General features: G+C 37.0%; 1 protein-coding gene across 1 annotated transcript in view; it reads left to right on the forward strand.

Annotated features, from left to right (window-relative positions):
• DNAH7 (dynein axonemal heavy chain 7) overlaps positions 1 to 21,963 on the forward strand; it is a 344,384-nt gene that overhangs the window by 185,004 nt on the left and 137,417 nt on the right. Inside the window, exons 28-33 of the mRNA XM_030916210.1 lie at positions 3,064 to 3,276; positions 5,786 to 5,884; positions 8,334 to 8,582; positions 11,912 to 12,061; positions 20,508 to 20,690; positions 21,047 to 21,223. Of these exons, the coding sequence (XP_030772070.1) occupies positions 3,064 to 3,276; positions 5,786 to 5,884; positions 8,334 to 8,582; positions 11,912 to 12,061; positions 20,508 to 20,690; positions 21,047 to 21,223 (1,071 nt within the window). The remainder of the gene's footprint in view (positions 1 to 3,063; positions 3,277 to 5,785; positions 5,885 to 8,333; positions 8,583 to 11,911; positions 12,062 to 20,507; positions 20,691 to 21,046; positions 21,224 to 21,963) is intronic.

A 21,963-nucleotide genomic window follows, 5' to 3' on the forward strand; every position in this document is an offset into this window, starting at 1 on the left:
AGAAATACGTGACAAATGCACAAGCTTCAGTAACCGACTCGATCAACTGGAAGAAAGAGTATCAGCGATTGAGGATCAAATGAATGAAATGAAGCGAGAAGAGAAACCAAAAGAAAAAAGAAGAAAAAGAAATGAACAAAGCCTGCAAGAAGTATGGGATTATGTAAAAAGACCAAATCTACATCTGATTGGGGTGCCTGAAAGTGAGGGGGAAAATGGAACCAAGTTGGAAAACACTCTTCAGGATATCATCCAGGAGAACTTCCCCAACCTAGTAGGGCAGGCCAACATTCAAATTCAGGAAATACAGAGAACACCACAAAGATACTCCTCGAGAAGAGCAACTCCAAGACACGTAATTGCCAGATTCACCAAAGTTGAAATGAAGGAAAGAATCTTAAGGGCAGCCAGAGAGAAAGGTCGGGTTACCCACAAAGGGAAACCCATCAGACTAACAGCAGATCTCTCGGCAGAAACTCTACAAGCCAGAAGAGAGTGGGGGCCAATATTCAACATTCTTAAAGAAAAGAATTTTAAACCTAGAATTTCATATCCAGCCAAACTAAGTTTCGTAAGTGAAGCAGAAATAAAATCCTTTACAGATAAGCAAATGCTTAGAGATTTTGTCACTACCAGGCCTGCCTTACAAGAGACCCTGAAGGAAGCCCTAAACATAGAAAGGAACAACTGGTACCAGCCATTACAAAAACATGCCAAAATGTAAAGACCATCGAGGCTAGGAAGAAACTGCATCAACTAACGAGCAAAATAACCAATTAATATCATAATGGCAGGATCAAGTTCACATATAACAATATTAACCTTAAATGTAAATGGACTAAATGCTCCAATTAAAAGACACAGACTGGCAAACTGGATAGAGTCAAGACCCATCAGTCTGCTGTATTCAGGAGACCCATCTCACATGCAGAGACATACATAGGCTCAAAATGAAGGGATGGAGGAAGATCTACCAAGCAAATGGAGAACAAAAAAAAGCAGGGGTTGCAATACTAGTCTCTGATAGAAGAGTCATAATAGTCATTTAAGCAAGATGTTCTTATTTTCTTTCTACCTTGAGTTTTTGGTAATTCAACTAATTCCCAGAATGTATTTATGAACTATCTGACTACGATTGTCATTCACTAGAATAACTTCTTTTTCCCTTAGAATATTGTTGTTTTCCATATTTTGTACAAGCAAGTCATGTTTTAATACATGAGCTGTTGAAATGAGTCCTCATACACACTAATATTCTACACCTAAATTCTTATTTATTCTTTTACTTACCATCATATAACATCAGATAAGCTCAGTATTTTAAATACTGAGGTTCTGTTTACTTACCATCATATAACATCATATAACCTCAGTATTTTAAATATGAGAAAAAGTTATCTTTACAATTTGTAAAATTGATTTATCTCTATTAATAATTATCTATTACTTATTTCCAGTTTTCTTTCCTTTGTTATGCTTGCTGAAAGACTGACATTGTGACTTCAGATTCAAAAAAGTTTAAAATATCTCAAAATGGATCATTTATCTAACACTAACATAATCTGGTAAACCCTAGATTATACAATTAAGTAGATCCCTGTAGAGCCTTGCTTGAAGCCCACTCTCCCAACAGGGGGACACTCAGCAGCCCAGATGAGAAACCCAAATTTGAACATCCTGGGAGAGTCTGAGGTTCTGTAACATGTTGTTTCCCACGAAGAATATAATGTAATTGAAATTGAACACTTAGGCGAAAGAGAATTGATACAAAAAGCTAATGATATATTTATTATATGACCACAACAGAAATTTGATTTTTTAAGTTGCTTTTTATCTATATGATTTGAACATTAAAATTTATTTTATTTTATATTTTCAGAAGCCAGGAATTTGTCTGTTTATTTGTTTACTTTTTAAACTTCCAGGTCAGTGATGTTTTTATTGAGGTATGATTGACAAATAAACATCGTACATATTTAAGGTGTACAATGCAATGTTTTACTATACATATACATTGTGTAACAATACCCCTAATCAAGCCAATCAACTTACCCACCACCTCACGTATATACTTTTTCTATTTTCTTTCTGTTAAGTAGATCTTAACATTTAAGATCTACTCTCTTAGCAAATTTCAAGAATACAATACATTGGCCAGGCGCGGTGGCTCAAGCCTGTAATCCCAGCACTTTGGGAGGCCGAGACGGGCGGATCACGAGGTCAGGAGATTGAGACCATCCTGGCTAACATGGCGAAACCCCGTCTCTACTAAAAAATACAAAAAACTAGCCGGGCGAGGTGGCGGGCGCCTGTAGTCCCAGCTACTTGGGAGCCTGAGGCAGGAGAATGGCGTAAACCCGGGAGGCGGAGCTTGCAGTGAGCTGAGATCCGGCCACTGCACTCCAGCCTGGGCGACAGAGCGAGACTCCGTCTCAAAAAAAAAAAAAAAAAAAAAAAAAAATACAATACATTATTATTAATGGACTATGAACATTAAAATGTAAAGCTATTGTAGAAAAGGTATAAAGTCATAACATTATGAAATAAAGAGCATGATTATCTTTACAGTGGTTTTTTTTTAATTTTGTAACCTCTTTACACATTTTTGCCTTTTAAAATTATTCTTAATTGACATATAATAATTGTGTATATTTATTGAGTAGAGAGTGATATTTTGATGCATGTAAATGATGTGTGATGATCAAATCAGGATATAGTGTATCACCTCAAATACTTATTTCTTTGTGTTAGAAACATTCAGATTCTTCTCTTTTAGCTATTTAAAAATATAGAATAAATTATTTTTAACTATAATCACCCCACAGTGCTACAGTACACTAGAATTTATTTCTTTTATGTACCTGAAATTTTGCATTTGTTAACCGGCCTCTCCCTATTGCCCCACCTCACCTTTCTCAGCCTCTAGTTACCACTATTTTACTCTTTTAGGAGACAAACTTTTTTAGCTTCCACATATTAGTGAGAGCATGTGGTATTTATCTTTCTGGGCCTAGCTTATTTTACAATGATCCTTTTAAAAGTAACTTTTCTACATACCCATAGGCTCTCTTTCGCACAGTAGCAATGATGGTGCCTGACTATGCCATGATTGCTGAAATAGTCCTGTACTCCTGTGGGTTTGTCACTGCTCGGCCACTGTCAGTGAAAATTGTGGCTACGTATCGCTTGTGTTCAGAACAGTTGTCATCTCAACATCACTACGACTATGGAATGAGAGCCGTGAAGTCAGTTCTTACTGCTGCTGGGAATCTGAAGGTAGAGAACACAAATATTTCTTACTTGTAAATTTCCTATTTGTAAATTTCCAGCCTAATGGATCTTCACAGAGTTCCAATGACTTGTTGGTTTCATTAATTGATTGAAAAAAATCAATTATTACACCAAAAATGTATTATCTTGTACACATGAAAAAAATTTTATAATGATTTGTAAAACCTTACACATGTAATTCTTAGTGATTTGAGTTCTGTTTCATTAATGAGATACTACCAAGGAATAAAATTACTTACTCCTGAGAAATGTTTTGAATGCTCTCAGTCTATATAAACGTATAAACAAATATAGCATTAAATGAAATAAGTATAATTAATAAATATACACAAAAGACTAAATATTGTCACTTACTATAATTACACAATTGCAGCCAACTGTGGACTAGCAGTAATAGATTTGCAGTATGATGTTTACCTTCAAAATAGTCTGAATTGTAACTGTAATATATGAAAGCCCAAATACTTTAAGCTTTGGTTGGCTTTTCATTGAAAATATATTGTAGAACCATGAAATATAACTGTACATTAGTTCTTTATGAAATCAAGATAGGCTTAGTTAATAGCAAAATGCAAAATGTGACCTTGGAGCTTCAAATTTTTCACATTCATGATTTGTAGAAGATACAGATTTTAAATTATATCCTATGTGATTAAGAACAATAGGATGCATTTTTATCTTCCATAATAACGTTATCAAGAATTCTGATATATAGTGGTGATATTCTATTTCACATTAGCCTGACATAACTTCAAGTCATTGTTTTTCGCAGTAAATAAAAGGGACTAGAGGCAACAATTTGTATTAAGTTGGCATGTCAGGATTACATTGTGGTCAGATAATGGGAAGGATAATGCATTGTCCTAGTGTGTGTCATCACTGAAATCTTGACTATGGAATTGAGCTCTTAAAGTTATGCAGCAAAGGAATCCTGCAAATACATCCTATCATTCTTTTTCAAAGCTAATATAGAATTGTTGAATGTTTTGGCCTGAATATTTTGAAGCTTGTTTCTGTTATAGCAAGAAACAATTTAAGCATTTGCTTTAAAATAATAGCCTCTCAAAGAACAAAAGACACTTCTGACACTTCATAATTTATGTGCAGTAAGATTGATCCAAAAACAAAATCCAGATCAACAGGACATGCTCCGTCATTGGAGAACTTGAGACTCAGAGACTGACTCTGATTGCCAGGCATCACACACTTTGTAAGGCTGAAGGTAATTAAGTAGCAACATGGCATTTATTAGGCAGAGAGATTCTAGAGAAAAGGGAGAGGGTTCTGGAAAATTATATGCATGGTGGTAGAAACTTTCGAGTGAGATGTTGAATAATGTGTTAAAGGTGGAAGAAATAATTCTGAGTTTGGATTTTTGTTAATTCATGTGAACATTACTATAGGTATGAGTAACACGTTCAGAGTTCAACCAGATTTGTAGTAAACTTTGGGTACACCACAAATGTTTTGGAATCTAATGTGAGTTTTCTTAAACACATTTTATTAAACTAACTTAGGATGTGACCAGTCGTCTCCACTCTCTCTGTGGAACTTGCTAACACGTGGCATTCTGGGCGTGCAGCCAGCAGCATCCCCTGCCCTTCCACTTTGGCTTCTGTCAGATGAGCTGCATTCCTTACTCAGAGCCAGTTTGCTTTTTCTTGAACCTTTTTGACGCCACTTGGATACGTTGCTGTTACTATGTCATCTAACTGCATAGTGGGAAAACTGATTATATATAAGCATAAAAAGAAGGATTTTTTTTTCTGTGAAAACTAAGTTCATATTTAAGAAAGATTCAATAAAGATAAAATGCTAAAATTTTGACTTTGAATAAGATGTTGATAAGAAATGTGTATAAAACTGAAGAAAAACTTAAAAATGTATCAGGCTGATATGCTTAAATTGTATTATAAGTATCTTTGAAGAGCAGTAGCCTCTTTAAAAAACAAAAACAGAACACAACAAGATAGAGTAGATGATGTGTTATTGATGTGGCTTTTGGAAAAAAAAAAATGGTGCCTAACTCTGTACTCAGAGAAAAGGCCTTGGCATCAAAATATGGGCAAATGAGTGAATGTTTATATGTTTTAAATTTAAATGCATCTTTTCAAAATAATTGCCCACTTTTAATAATTTTCATTTGACCAATATACTGCTAGTCGTGAATACATGTAGAGAACAAGCAAGCTCTACCCAATACAAGGGATGGCAGCTGCCAAACTATATTTAATTCATGTTAGTACCTCTTTACTTAGCATATCTGTGAAAAGGTAGTTAGTTTAACCTGGGTTTTTATTATAAACTAGTAAAAAAATACAACAAGTTTAAATGTCAGTTTCTGAAATTGATAACAATTCAATATAATGAAAGAAGAGCTGCATTTGTTTAAATTGAGTACAAGGTCTGTATGTTTGTGTGTATGTGAACACAAAGGGGTTGGGTGCTGTTAGCAGATGCAGATATTATCATGAGTGTGTTTTTTTTTTTTTAGCTGAAATATCCAAATGAAAATGAAGAAATTTTGCTGCTTAGATCTATCATTGATGTAAATCTGCCAAAATTTTTATCCCATGATTTACCACTCTTTGAGGTAAGAACATTCATTATCCCAATGTATCAAAACTCTTATAATAATGTATTTATCACATGTTTAAGGTTGTGAAGCTCCCACTATGGAAAAAAATGACACAGTACAGAGAAACATAGATAATTCCATATTTTATTTGAAGTGTGTTTAGCTAGCTTTGTCATTTTGAGAACTTTCAACAACTTGGGATTTTAAAATAGTATTTTTAAGTTTGTTACTGCAGAAAATAATGAGCACACAAAAGTTACAAAATATTTGCTTATAAATTCCACTAGAATGTAGGCTCCGTAAAGAAAAATAATTGGTCTAACACACCACTGAATCCCTAGCACACTATCGATAATAGTAAATGTTTTTTCAACTAATGACTGAAGAAATAAAATAGATAAATATGCTTAATTTCCTTAAAAGAATGAGATGACTTTTATGAAATTGTTTTTCATGATAAGAACTAAGCTTAATAATCTTGTTATAATTTAAGATTGTGAGTAATTGAGAGGAAGTATTAGAATAATGATTAAAGTTTTCATAATATCCTTTGGTATCATTCTTTTCCTCTTCTCCATACCAAGTAGAAGAACTCAGAGGGGTAGTGAGCTCCTCCTAAGTGTTAGATGTTGGACTAACTTGCACTGTCTTGGAATTCAGGCAGTTAGCTTGCAGTGTGTTACGTATTTCCAGATATAGGAATCTAGTTTCATTCTTCTGCATATACTTATCCAGTTTTCCTAGCACTGAAGATATTGTTATGTCATGGGGAAGGGGAGAAGAGATGCTGTTGCTAGTATTGGCCAGTGTCATTAGCTACTGGTGGCAACCATGCATGTCTCATCATTCTGAAAAGAGCTTTACTTAGTATTTAGAGTTGATATGCAAATATATTATGGAGCAAATCAACAAGGAAAGAGTTCAGATTTTCTCCCTGAAGTTTTCCCTCAATTTGTTTAGTACTAGTGCACTGTACAGATTTTCCAGGAGTAAAAGCTATGTTTATTTTCAGAATATGGAAATATACCTCACTAGGTGTATTGTCATGCAGTTGTATATTCCTTCAGCAAACATTTATTAAGCAGTGTTTCTCAAGTGGCGGTGAGGAGTGAAGTCAAGTTGCTTCCATGCTGCCATTTTTGAACTAGAAGTCAGGACTCCAACTTTTTAACTTAAAAATAACATGAAACTAAATGTAAAACCGCAAGCTCTAAAATTTCTAGCAGGAAACCTTTGTGACTTTGTGTTAGACAAAGATTACTTAAGTACAATACCAAAAACACAATCCATAAAAGAATACGTTGACAAAATGGAAAAAAAAAAACCTGCTCTTTGAGAGACACATAAGAAAATGAAAGACAAGCTGCAGATCAGGAAAAATATAAAATTTGGCCTAAGCACAAGTAAAGAAGTTACTCACTGGAAAACACAAATTGAAACCATAACAAAATATCACTACACAGCATGGTTAAAATTTAAGATGGATCATACCTAATATTGGAACTCATACATGACTGGAGGAGCATGACATAGTACAACCACTTTAGAAAACAGTTAAGCAGTTTCTTAAAATGTTCAACACCTATCCACCATATTCAGGTATTCCATGTCTCAGTATTCACCCAAGGGAAATGAAAGCATTTGTTCATACAAAGTCATACACAAATGTTTGTAGTCACTTTATTTGTAATAGCCTAAAACTGGAACAATGAAAATGTATGTCAATAAGTAAATGGATTTAAAAACTGTAGCACTTTGTTGCAATGAAATATCACCAGCAAAAAAAAAAAAAAGAATAAACTATTGATACCTGTTGTGACATGTATGAATCTCAAAATATTTATGCCATGTGAAAGAAGCCAGAGGGAAAAAGTAGTATGCATATGGTCTAATTTCATTTATATTAAAGTCTAGACAATGCAAATAAAAATAGTAACCAAAAACAGATCAGTGGCAATCTGGGGATGTGGGTAGGAGGCAGCAAGGAGAGGAGGGAAGGAGGATTACAGAAGATTACAGGAAACTTTTGGGGAGTGATGGATATGTTAATTATCTTGGTTATTTATTTTGACAGTTTTTACTTATGAAATTTTATACTTTAAAATACTGCCACCTATAGTCCCAGCTACCCAGGAGGCTGACGTGGGATATGGCTTGAGTGTGGGAGGTGGAGGCTGCAGTGAGCCATGATCGTGCCACTGCACTCCAGCCTGGGCAACAGAGCCAGACCCTGTCTCAAACAAACCAAACCAAAACAAAAACTGCAAAATGAACATGTAAGGATCGCAATTTAAAAATTAAAAAAAAAAAAAAATACAGGTTTGTGTATGTGAACTATTCTTCTATAAAGCTGTTAAAAAAATTGTTGCACTGTTATTATCTAATGGCCCTATTTCCATCAATAGAAAATATGTGTATTTAATATAAATATAAAATGTAAATCCTTCAAATCATCTATCATCAGGGAATTACTTCGGATTTGTTTCCTGGGGTAAAATTACCAAAACCAGATTACAATGATTTGCTGGCAGCTATCAAAGACAATTGTGCCTCCATGAATTTGCAAATGACCACATTCTTTTCTGAGAAGATTCTTCAAGTATATGAAATGATGATTGTGCGTCATGGTTTCATGATTGTTGGAGAACCATTTGGAGGAAAAACTAGTGCATACCGCGTCTTAGCTGGAGCACTAAATGATATATGTGAAAAGGTGAGTATATTATTAATGCATTAATTTATTTATAATTGACTTTGTGCAAGGCAGAATGTACCATTATTTTAAAAGATGCTTTCAATGTGGCAACTTAAAGTCGTGAGAAAAATGAGTCAAAGAGAAAATAAAGTTTTAGAAAAGTAAAATGAAGCAAATAGGAAGTTCAACATATGAAGGGTATGCCACAAACTTGCTTTCAACCTTTTGTTTTTTTAAAAAATTATTAAAGTAATACATGTCTCTTGTAGAAGAAAAGTCTGAAAACAGAAAAATTTGAAGGTTTTCCTGTAATACTTTCAGAGGAGTCGTTTTTATTTTCTAGACAGATTTGTAATGCAAGCTTCTGTTATTGGCTGCTAGTGGTATTGAACTGAAATGTGTGTGTGTGCATATATGCACACATATATAATGACTCATTCAGAATTCTTATACACATCACATTTTGATTGACTTTGAAATGCTGAAGGAATGGCGCTGTTTTAAATTCTTCAACTAATACTGTATTTTTGTTTACCTCTCCTTATAGATATTTCAAATAGTTTTCACTTTCTAAATTTCTGTGCTCATATCCTGTATGAGATTTGTGATGATTATATCTTTCCTTGAGGAGACTCCCCTTCAATCAGTATAAAATTACTTACTTTTCTGCTATTTGTTGTGATCTCCCTTGTCTAATTTCAATATTGCTACCCCTACTTTCTCTCTGTATGTATATTTGCCCATGTCATTAATTATATCCTTGGGTGTCACTGTGATTTACTTTCTATAGGGAATAAATAGCTTGATTTTTGTTTTCTACAGGTCAGTGGTCTTTATCTTTTCAAAGATAAGTTTAAAATCATTTGTATTTATTGTCCAAACTGATATGCTACTTATTCCTGTCATCTGTTTCTTCTGCTTTTACACTTCCATGCTATTTTGTTTCTTTACTTCCCTTCTCTTTTTTCTTCCATTTTTTCACTTCTTACTTGTCTTCTGCATTCTTTATCTTGTTTATTGCTCATTTGTATTTTTCATGTTTTATTTTATTATCATAGGAACTGATCTTTTATACGTGCACATATATAAAATAAAGTCTCCAAAAGAACCCAACAGGTCACTGCTCAGAGTAGAAGGAGATGAAGATGTGAGCATGTATTCTGGTCCACTTGTAAAGTCTAAATGGCTCATTTTCAGGGAATTCTAAGGGTGACATTGTGATTATGTCATAGGGCAGTCTTCCTTAGCCACCATAAACAAGCTATAGCTTCACACTAGCCTTGCTCCGTTTAGGATAAAAACTTTTCTTTGGTGACAGCAACTTTGTTCTGGTTAAGAAGATAATAGAGATTTCCTATACTTCTTAATTTAGGAAGATACATTGTTATCGCCTTCCTGAGCACACAAAAGAAAGCAAAGATATTGAACTTGTTTTATTGTTTTAAGATAACTATTCTGGGCCAGGCGCAGTGGCTCACGCCTGTAATCCCAGCAGTTTGGGAGGCTGAGGCAGGCGGATCACAAGGTCAGGAGATTGAGACCATCCTGGCTAACACGGTGAAACCCCGTCTCTACTAAAAATACAAAAATTAGCTGGACATGGTGGCGGGCGCCTGTAGTCCCAGCTACTCAGGAGGCTAAGGCAGGAGAACGTCGTGAACTCGAGAGGCGGCGCTTGCAGTGAGCCGAGATCCTGCCACTGCACTCCAGCCTGGGCAACAGAGCCAGAAGATTACTATTCTTCTGGGAGTGGTGGCTCTTTCCTGTAATCTTGGCCCTTTGGGAGGCCAAGGCAGGCAGATCACTTGCGCCCAGGAGTTCTAGACCAGCCTGCATAAAATGGTGAAACCCTGTTCCTACTTTTAAAAAGCCCAAAAAATTAGCTGGGCGTGGTAGCGTGTGCCACGTATAGTCCCAGCTACTCAGGAGGCTGAGGTTCAGAGAGGACCACTTGAGCCCAGGAGGCGGAGGCTGCAGTGAGCCGAGATTGCGCCACTGCACTCCAGCCTGGGTGACAGAGTGAGAGCCTGTCTCAAAAGAAAAAGAAAAAACAAAAAGCTTAATATTCTCACCATTTTTTTCCCTCCCAGTTTGGTAGTTTGTGTCCCAAGCTTGGGAGTGCCAGGCAGAAGGCAATGTTAGAAAGAGTTGAACTTGTTATGTTTTTATGTATAAAAAATAAATGATTGCCAATAGGTGGAGCACAGAGGATTCTTAGGGGAGTTAAAGTGTTCTGTTTGGTACTATAATGGGGAATAATGATACCACACACTTGGCAAAACCCGTATAATTATGCAACACAAAGAGTGAACCCTTAGTGTAAACTGTGGACTTTAGTTAATAGTAATACATTAATATGAATTCATCAGCCATAACAATTTACAACACCAATTCAGGATGTTAATAATAAGGAAAACTGTTGTGTCTGGGTAGTGGAGAGAGTATCGGGAATCTTTGTACTTTCTGCTCAATTTTTCTGTAAGCCGTTTTTTAAAAAGCCAATTAATTAACAACAACAACAACAAAGCTTATGTCCAGAGGGCATTAATGTCTCTTGTAATGCCATAGACCAGCTTTCAAGGTTTTGGGTAAAATTGACAATTTACCAACCTTAACTTTTTCACTCCACAAGAAATAGCTATTTCTCTATATTTAGATCTTTTAATTTTCTCTCAGAGGTTGTTTTGTAGCAGGGGTCAGCAAATTACAGTACATGGGCCAAATTCAGCCCCAAGCCTTTTTTTGGAATGCCAATAAACTTAGAATAGTGTTAACATTTTAAACATTTGTTAATTAAAAAAAAAAAAAAAGAAAAACATAGAAGAATATGTGGCAGACCATATGAAACTTGCAAAGCCTATAATATTTACCATCTTATCCTTTACAGGAGAATTTGCCAACCTGTTTTGTAGTTTAAGAAATATAGGGAGGCTGAGGCAGGAGAATGGCGTGAACCCAGGAGGCGGAGCTTGCAGTGAGCTGAGATCCAGCCACTGCACTCTACCCTGGGCGACACAGCGAGACTCCGTCTCAAAAAAAAAAAAAAAAAAAGAAATATAGATCTTGCACAACATTTACTAATTTCTCCCTAAGTATTTCGTGAGCTCTTAAATACTATTGTGAATGTTTTTTAAATTTTATTTTTCAGTTGTTCATTAGCATTGTGTGTAGATAATACAATTGATTTTATATATTGACCCTGTATGCTGGAACCTTGTCAAATTCACTACTTACTTCTGATACTTTCTTTGTAGATTCCTTAGGATTTTCTATATACACAATAATGTTTTCTATGAATAAAGACAGTATTCTTTGCATAAATAAATGTTTGATTTTTTTTCATTAAGGGGCTAATGGAAGAAAACAGAGTTCAAATAACTGTTTTAAATCCTAAGTCTGTCACCATGGGCCAACTGTACGGACAGTTTGATTTAGTGTCCCATGAATGGTCCGATGGGGTCCTTGCTGTCAGTTTTAGAGCATTTGCTTCTTCAGTGGTAAGTTCTAACACTTTCACATGCATATCTTAAAAGGTTAAGATATTTATTTCTGACAAATTTCTTTTTTCCAATCAAACTAATTGTATATATAAATTAAGATATTTATTTAAAACACAGTACTGGATATTCTGGCAGTATTTCTGTGAAAAAAAAAAAAAAAAATGTCAGCACCTACAAAAATGCCAGAGACCAAGCTCCTTTGCCCTGGAGGTATACAGAAGACAGGGTAGGAAAAATAAAAGGACAGGGCAAAGTATTTCTGGTTATTTTCTCTGATGTGAGATGAACTAGAAATGAGAACATCTGAGTGACTTGATCCTTTTGCCTCTTCAGTAATGTTCTTCCTTCACCCACTCTTTGGGCTGCGGCTATTGTCATGCCCGCTAATTGTTAGATACGCACCAATGCTTAGAGAAGAAATTGCATACCTTTGCAAAATGATATCTTAAAGTTCCCACACTTTTCCTTTAGCATATTAGGAAGAGAATGACTGCCTTGTGGAAAGCAGAGGAGGTAAGTGGCATGCCGGCTGCCACGGGCTGTGAATGGAGAGTGGGCACTTACCTACTCCTGGCTTATTCTGCTGCCCACCCTCATGAAAAGAATCCACAGACCAATACATGTTAACTTGGTTGCCATATTTTATTTTATTTTATTTATTTTTATTATACTTTAAGTTCTAGGCTACATGTGCACAACGTGCAGGTTTGTTACAGATGTATACTTGTGCCATGTTGCTTTGCTGACCCATCAACTTGTCAGCACCCATCAACTCGTCATTTACATCAGGTATAACTCCCAATGCCATCCCTCCCCCATCCCCACTCCCCATAATAGGCCCTGGTATGTGATGTTCCCCTTCCAGAGTCCAAGTGATCTCATTGTTCAATTCCCACCTATGAGTGAGAACATGTGGTGTTTGGTTTTCTGTTCTTGTGATAGTTTGCTGAGAATGATGGTTTCCAGCTGCATCCATGTCCCTACAAAGGACACCAACTCATCCTTCTTTATGGATGCATAGTATTCCATGGTGTATATGTGCCACATTTTCTTAATCCAGTCTGTGTGACATTTGGGTTGATTCCAAGTCTTTGCTATTGTGAATAGTGCTGCAGTAAACATATGTGTGCATGTGTCTTTATAGCAGCATGACTTATAATCCTTTGGGTATATACCCAGTAATGGGATGGCTGAGTCATATGGTATTTCTAGTTCTAGATCCTTGAGGAATCGCCATACTGTTTTCCACAATGGTTGAACCAGTTTACAATCCCACCAACAGTGTAAAAGTGTTCCTATTTCTCCACATCCTCTCCAGCACCTGTTGTTTCCTGACTTTTTAATGATTGCCATTCTAACTGACGTGAGATGGTATCTCGTTGTGGTTTTGATTTGCATTTCTCTGACGGCCAGTGATGATGAGCATTTTTTCATGTGTCTGTTGGCTGTATACATGTCTTCTTTTGAGAAATGTCTGTTCATATCCTTCGCCCACTTTTTGATGGGGTTGTTTTTTTCTCATAAATTTGTTTGAGTTCTTTGTAGGTTACGGATATTAGCCCTTTGTCAGACGAGTAGATTGCAAAAATTTTCTCCCATTCTGTAGGTTGCCTGTTCACTCTGATGGTAGTTTCTTTTGCTGTGCAAAAGCTCTTTAGTTTAATTAGATCCCATTTGTCAATTTTGGCTTTTGTTGCCATTGCTTTTGGTGTTTTAGACATGAAGTCCTTGCCCATGCCTATGTCCTGAATGGTATTACCTAGGTTTTCTTCTAGGGTTTTTATGGTTTTAGGTCGAACATTTAAGTCTCTAATCCATCTTGAATTAATTTTCATATAAAGAGTAAGGAAAAGATCCAGTTTCAGCTTTCTACTTATGGCTAGCCAATTTTCCCAGTACCATTTATTAAATAGGAAATCCTTTCCCCATTTCTTATTTTTGTCAGGTTTGTCAAAGATCAGATGGCTGTAGATGTGTGGTATTATTTCTGAGGACTCTGTTCTGTTCCATTGGTCTATATCTCTGTTTTGGTACCAGTAACATGCTGTTTTGGTTACTGTAGCCTTGTAGTATAGTTTGAAGTCAGGTATCGTGATGCCTCCAGCTTTGTTCTTTTGACTTAGGATAGTCTTGGCAATGTGGACTCTTTTTTGGTTCCATATGAACTTTGAAGCAGTTTTTTCCAATTCTGTAAAGAAAGTCATTGGTAGCTTGATGGGAATGGCATTGAATCTATAAATTACCTTGGGCAGTATGGCCATTTTCACAATATTGATTCTTCCTATCCATGAACATGGTATGTTCTTCCATTTGTTTGTGTCCTCTTTTATTTTGTTGAGCAATGGTTTGTAGTTCTTGAAGAGGTCCTTCACATCCCTTGTAAGTTGGATTCCTAGGTATTTTATTCTCTTTGAAGCAATTGTGAGTGGAAGTTCATTCATGGTTTAGCTCTCTGTTGTTCTGTTATTGGTGTATAAGAATGCTTGTGATTTTTGCACATTGATTTTGTATCCTGAGACTTTGCTGAAGTTGCTTATCAGCTTAAGGAGATTTTGGGCTGAGATGATGGGGTTTTCTAAATATACAATCATGTCACCTGCAAACAGGGACAATTTGACTTCCTCTTTCCATAATTGAATACCCTTTATTTCTTTCTCTTGCCTGATTGCCCTAGGCAGAACTTCCAACACTATGTTGAATAGGAGTGGTGAGAGAGGGCATCCCTGTCTTGTGCCAGTTTTCAAGGGGAATGCTTCCAGTTTTTGCCCATTCAGTATGCTATTGGCTGTGGGTTTGTCATAAATAGCCCTTATTATTTTGAGATGTGTTCCATCAATACCAAATTTATTGAGAATTTTTAGCATGAAGGGCTGTTGAATTTTGTCAAAGGCCTTTTCTGTATCTATTGAGATAATCATATAATTTTTGTCTTTGGTTCTGTTTATATGCTGGATTACGTTTATTGATTTGCGTATGTGGAACCAGCTTTGCATCCCAGGGATGAAGCCCACTTGATCATGGTGGATACGCTTTTTGATGTGCTGCTGGATTCGGTTTGCCAGTATTGAGGATTTTTGCATCTATGTTCATCAGGGATATTGGTCTAAAATTCTCTTTTTTTGTTGTGTCTCTGCCAGGCTTTGGTATCAGGATGATGTTGGCCTCATAAAATGAGTTAGGAAGGATTCCCTCGTTTTCAATTGATTGGAATAGTTTCAGAAGGAATGGTACCAGCTCCTCCTTGTAACTCCAGTAGAATTTGGCTGTGAATCTGTCTGGTCCTGAACTTCTTTTTGGTTGGTAGGCTATTAATTATTGCCTCAATTTCAGAGCCTGCTATTGGTCTATTCAGGGATTCAACTTCTTCCTGGTTTAGTTTTGGGAGAGTGTAAGTGTCCAGGAAATTATCCATGTCTTCTAGGTTTTCTAGTTTTTTTTTGCCTAGAGGTGTTTATAGTATTCTCTGATGGTAGTTTGTATTTCTGTGGGGTCGGTGGTGATATCCCCTTTATCATTTTTTATTGCATCTATTTGATTCTTCTCTCTTTTCTTCTTTATTAGTCTTGCTAGCGGTCTATCAATTTTTGTTGATCTTTTCAAAAAACCAACTCCTGGATTCATTGATTTTTTGGAGGGTTTTTTGTGTCTCTATCTCCTTCAGTTCTGCTCTGATCTTAGTTATTTCTTGCCTTCTGCTAGCTTTTGAATGTGTCTGCTCTTGCTTCTCTAGTTCTTTTAATTGTGATGTTAGGGTGTCAATTTTAGATCTTTCCTGCTTTCTCTTGTGGGCATTTAGTGCTATAAATTTCCCTCTACACACTGCTTTAAATATGTCCCAGAGATTCTGGTATGTTGTATCTTTGTTCTCATTGGTTTCAAAGAACATCTTTATTCAGGAGCAGGTTGTTCAGTTTGCATGTAGTTGAGCGGTTTTGATTGAGTTTCTTAGTCCTGAGTTCTAGTTTGATTGCACTGTGGTCTGGGAGACAGTTTGTTATAATTTCTGTTCTTTTACATTTGCTGAGGAGGGCTTTGCTTCCAACTATGTGGTCAATTTTGGAATAAGTGCAATGTGGTGCTGAGACGAATGTATATTCTGTTGATTTGGGGTGGAGAGTTCTGTAGATGTCTATTAGGTTCCCTTGGTACAGAGTTGAGTTGAGTTCAATTCCTGGATATCCTTGTTAACTTTCTGTCTCGTTGATCTGTCTAATGTTGACAGTGGGGTGTTAAAGTCTCCCATTATTATTGTATGGGAGTCTAAGTCTCTTTGTAAGTCTCTAAGGACTTGCTTTGTGAATCTGAGTGCTCCTGTATTGGGTGCATATGTATTTAGGATAGTTAGCTCTACCTGTTGAATTGATCCCTTTACCGTTATATTAAGGCCTTCTTTGTCTCTTTTGATCTTTGTTGGTTTAAAGTCTGTTTTATCAGAGACTAGGATTGCAACCCCTGCTTATTTTTGTTCTCCATTTGCTTGGTAGATCTTCCTTTATCCCTTTATAGAGCCTATGTGTTTCTCTGCATGTGAGATGGGTCTCCTGAATACAGCAAAGTGATGGATCTTGACTCTTTATCCAGTTTGCCAGTCTGTGTCTTTTAATTGCACTATTTAGTCCATTTACATTTAAGGTTAATATTGTTACTGTGTGGACTTGATCCTGTCATTGTGATATTAGCTGGTGATTTTGCTCATTAGTTGATGCAGTTTCTTCCTAACATCCATGGTCTTTACATTTTGGCATGTTTTTGCCCTGGCTGGTACCAGTTGTTCTTTTCCATGTTTAGTGCTTCCTTCAGGATCTCTTGTAGGGCAGGCCTGGTGGTGACAAAATCTCTAAGCATTTGCTTGTCTGTAAGGGATTTTATTTCTCCTTCACTGATGAATCTTAGTTTGTCTGGATATGAAATTCTGGGTTGAAAATTCTTGTCTTCAAGAATGTTGAATATTGGCCCCCACTCTCTTCTGGCTTGTAGAGTTTCTGCCGAGAGATCTGCTGTTAGTCTGATGGGCTTCCCTTTGTGGGTAACCCCACCTTTTTCTCTGGCTGTCCTTAACATTTTTTCCTTCCTTTCAACTTTGGTGAATCTGACAATTATGTGTCTTGGAGTTGCTCTTCTCGAGGAGTATCTTTGTGGCATTCTTTGTATTTCCTGAATTTGAATGTTGGCCTGCCTTACTAGGTTGGGGAAGTTCTCCTGGATGATATCCTGAAGAGTGTTTTCCAACTTGGTTCCATTTTCCCCCTCACTTTCAGGCACACCAATCAGATGTAGATTTGATCTTTTCACGTAATCCCATATTTCTTGGAGGCTTTGTTCATTTCTTTTTCCTTTTTTTTCTCTAAACTTCTCTTCTTGCTTCATTTCATTCATTTGATCTTCAATCATTGATACTCTTTCTTCCAGTTGATTGAGTCGGTTACTGAAGCTTGTGCATTTGTCACGTATTTCTCGTGTCATGGTTTTTATCTCTGTCAGTTCGTTTATGGCCTTCTCTGCATTGATTATTCTAGTTATCCATTCTTCCATTCTTTTTTCAAGATTTTTAGTTTCTTTGCACTGGGTACGTAGTTCCTCCTTTAGCTGAGAAGTTTGATAGACTGAAGCCTTCTCCTCTCAACTCGTCAAAAGTCATTCTCCATCCAGTTTCGATCCGTTGCTGGCAATGAGCTGCGTTCCTTTGGAGGGGGAGGTGTGCTCTTATTTTTTGAATTTCCAGCTTTTCTGCCCTGATTTTTCCCTGTCTTTGTGGTTTTATCTGCCTTTGGTCTTTGATGCTGGTGACATAGTGATGGTGTTTTGGTGTGGATGTCCTTTCTGTTTGTTAGTTTTCCTTTCTAACAGTCAGGACCCTCAGCTGTAGGTCTGTTGGAGATTGCTTGAGGTCCACTCCAGACGCTGTTTGCCTGAGTATCAGCAGTAGAGGCTGCAGAAGATAGTATATTGCTGAACAGCGAGTGCTGCTGTCTCATTCTTGCTCTGGAAGCTTCATCTCAGGGGTGTACCCCACCATGTGAGGTGTGAGGTGTCTGTCTGCACCTAGTAGGGGATGACTCCTAGTTAGGCTACTCAGGGGTCAGGGACCCACTTGAGCAGGCAGTCTGTCCGTTCTCAGATCTCAGCCTCCGTGCTGGGAGATCCACTGCTCTCTTCAAAGCTGTCAGACAGCTGTCAGACTCCACCCAGAGGTGGAGTCTACAGAGACAGGCAGGCCTCCTTGAGCTGCGGTGGCTCCACCCAGTTCGAGCTTCCTGGAGGCTTTGTTTACCTTCTTAAGCCTCAGCAATTGCAGGTACCCTCCCCCAGCCTCGCTGCCACCTTGCAGTTAGATCTCAGACTGCTGTGCTAGCAATGAGGGAGGCTCCGTGAGCGTGGGGCCCCCCAGGGTTGCCGTATTTTAGCAGGTTCTGCAGAGCGTGTGTTTATATGGGAGACTGCTTGCTAAAGCGGTAGTGTAGGAAATGGGGCGTAGACTCAGGACATTTAATTTGTTTATCAAATCATTTTTTTATAAGTGTTTTCTTTCTTCTGACTACCATGCATTTTAAACTTGATGCTGTCTACCCACTTAAGGACCTAGCAGAGCATGACTCATGAGTCAGGTAATAATGGATAAAATGTGAAATCTCAGCTCTGTTGTTATTGCTGGAAAGACCTTAGGCAATGAGCGACATAAGAACTGACTCTCATGCAGCAGAGATCTTGCCCAAAGTCAAGTGTTGGTAGTAATTTCAAGGATAAAAGAAATTGTGGGCACAGGTGAAGCAGACAGAGGTATGGAACCCTTGATGTGGCTTCTTAGGTCCTCTCTTGCCACAGTGGAGGCACTCTGGCTAAGAATAAGAGATGAAGTCACTAGATAATATATGCAGTTACATTATTTACACAGAAATAATCATGACATACCTCTATTTTATACTTACAGCTTACATTACATTTTTCAGGAAGCTAGGTCCCACAAATACTGAGTCTCAGGGAGTTTAAGTACTTCACCTGAAGTCCACAGCTCATAAGCAGTAGAGTCAAATGAGAAGTGAGGTCCTTGAGACTGTGAAGCCCAAGGTCTCGCCATTGCACGGTAGTGTTTCCCAAAGTGATGCATAACAGGCATGGGAAGCCCACAGCAGAAGAGCAAGTTGATCTCAGGATGATCACCGAGCTGTGGCTGTTCCTTGCTTCCTTCCTGAACACAGCTAGAACTAGCCTCTGAGTGTGGGTGTGGGGTGGCTTGAGCCTGAGACAGACCCATTGTCTTATAGATTAATGCAGTTGGCTGCAGGGACTGAGAATGTGCTAAGGTTTCAAATCCTTCACCACTTCAACTTGAACTCATATTTGCTGAAGAAAAAGCGAGGAATCATTGGTGTACACAAAAAAGCTTGAATTATAAGGATCTGAAAAGGAGAATCCATCTTTGTATACTCTGGCTAATACCTGACTACTCTTTCATATCTGTTGAGCATTTACTATATTCTGGACAATGTGTAAATATTTTCCTACTTATCACATCATTGTAGGACTGTGAATGTTATATTGGTTGTAATTTTCTATACCATCAGGAGAGAGTTCAGCCCAAGGGGAGTGTGTACACATGTATGCATGTGTGTGAATTCATTCAGTGAAGGGGATAAGAAATTTGGTTTAGCACACAAGGGCAATTAATTTGCATAAACATGAAACTATATAGCGTCAGATAATCTGAATAATTTTGTTTTTCCTGACAGTTATATATTTTTTACTTATATTACTTTCTAAAACATGTTAATATATTTGAGTTCAGAAACATTGATCAAGGGCCAGGTGCAGTGGCTCATGCCTGTAATCCCAGTACTTTGGGGGACCAAGGCAGTTGGAGCTCAGGAGTTCAAGACCAGCCTGGGCAACGTAGTGAAACCCCACAAGAAATACAAAATTGAGCTGGGTGTGGTGGTGCGCACTTGTGGTCCTAGGTATTTGGGAGCTGAGGTGGGAGGATTGCTTGAGCCTGGGAGGCAGAAACTGCAATGAGCCACGATCACGCCACTTGGCTCTCCAGCCTAGGCAACAGAGTGAGACCCTGAAAAATTTTTTTTAAATAAAAAATTAAAAAAAAAAATAAAGACAGGGAAAGGAAAGGATAAAAGAAAGAAAAAGAAAAGAAAGAGAAAGGAAGGAAGGAAGAGACTGAAAAAGATTGACTCCTAAGGAAAGATGACATATTTTTGTCTTGTCCATGGCATATATAGTATAGGCTTCTTTAGTGATACATATTATATACATGTGTGTGTGCACATACACACACACATGCATAGTAATCTTTATTCAAAAAGTGCCTTTACATTTTCATGATGAAATTAATCCTAGTACTTATATTTTAAAATTTTGAAATAATGTTATTGGACTGTTTCCTTATATTATCATCATTATATTTTTGCCCTCTGTTCACATGTGCATGAAACAGACTCCAGATAGGAAATGGTTAATTTTTGATGGCCCAGTAGATGCAGTGTGGATTGAGAATATGAACACTGTGTTGGATGACAACAAGAAGCTCTGTCTCATGAGTGGGGAGATTATTCAAATGTCACCACAAATGAATCTAATTTTTGAGCCAATGGATTTAGAAGTTGCTTCCCCTGCAACTGTAAGTTCTCTGTTTTGACATCTTTTTATAAATTATAAGATATTATGAATGCATGTATTTGCTTAGTACCTTTGACTTTAAACAAAAAATATTAACAGAATTTCTTTTAAGAGCAATCTTTGATTCTCAAAGTACAGATATATCTGTTGACATACCTTGACAAATTTAGTGGTCAGGATGTTTTCCTCTTGGTTTAGGACTATTTGGTAAAGTTAGACACAAAAATCGAGATCATGAAATAATATAAGCTTTCCCCCCCCCTCCAAGACTTTGCTGAAGATTATAAGAAACAGAGGTGCCAAATCATATTTATTTTATAAGCATTCCCTTGATTGTAACCACTTATGGCTTTCCAGGTTTCCAGGTGTGGCATGATTTACATGGAGCCTCACATGTTAGGCTGGAGACCACTGATGTTATCTTGGGTGAATATGTTACCTGCGTCAGTCAGTGTTATTCAAAAGGAATTTATAATGAGCTTATTTGACAGAATGGTCCCTGTTTCGATTGAATTTATTAGAAAGCATACAAAGGTAAGAGAAATTAGAATTTTAAGATTAAAAAATAAATGGAAAATTCAAATTAGACTTACATATCAATTTTAATGTCTGTTTTTATTATCAACTAAGATATTAAATCAAAACATTTTTCTGATTAAGTTAAAAATTTTAATTAGAATTCATACAATTCACTAAAAATATTTCAAATGAGGTATATTGGTGCTACTCTTTTCTCTCTCTCTAAAAAAAGAGAACTCAAAGGCCCACATAACAATGTCAAAATGTTTTTTCTTTTTTCTGATGGGCTATTGCATTTTAAATAATTTCCATTATTACAATAGTCTTTATTATCCAAAGTTCCTAAAATAAGCCAGTCAGTCCATGGTAGAAGGACAGGAAAGAAGTCCTAAAGTAGGCAAATTCATTTTTCTTTCTTTCAATACACACTGGGAAGGGGAAGGAAAGGGAGGGGGGATGGTAGAAGGGAGGAAAATGACAAGGAAATGGGAGTCTCCTGCCTCTGAGGGTTGAACTCTCTCCAGCTGGAAATTATAGAGCAAGAATGTTTAATTTCTGCTTTGGAAGATGCTGACCAAAGGTCTTTTAGAATGACTTTGGCCCAGGAACAAATGTAGGGAAATAGGGTTGATAGTTCTCTTGCTGTTGAAGATATAACAAAAAGTTTTGAAGCAAAAGTTTAGCTCAAGGAACAGATTTGGAAAACGGAGTTTAAAACCACGTTAATATAGATTACCTAAAGAAAAATTCCAGAG

Source organism: Rhinopithecus roxellana, chromosome 14, assembly GCF_007565055.1.
Source record: "Rhinopithecus roxellana isolate Shanxi Qingling chromosome 14, ASM756505v1, whole genome shotgun sequence".
In the NCBI taxonomy this organism is placed as follows: Eukaryota; Metazoa; Chordata; class Mammalia; order Primates; family Cercopithecidae; genus Rhinopithecus; species Rhinopithecus roxellana.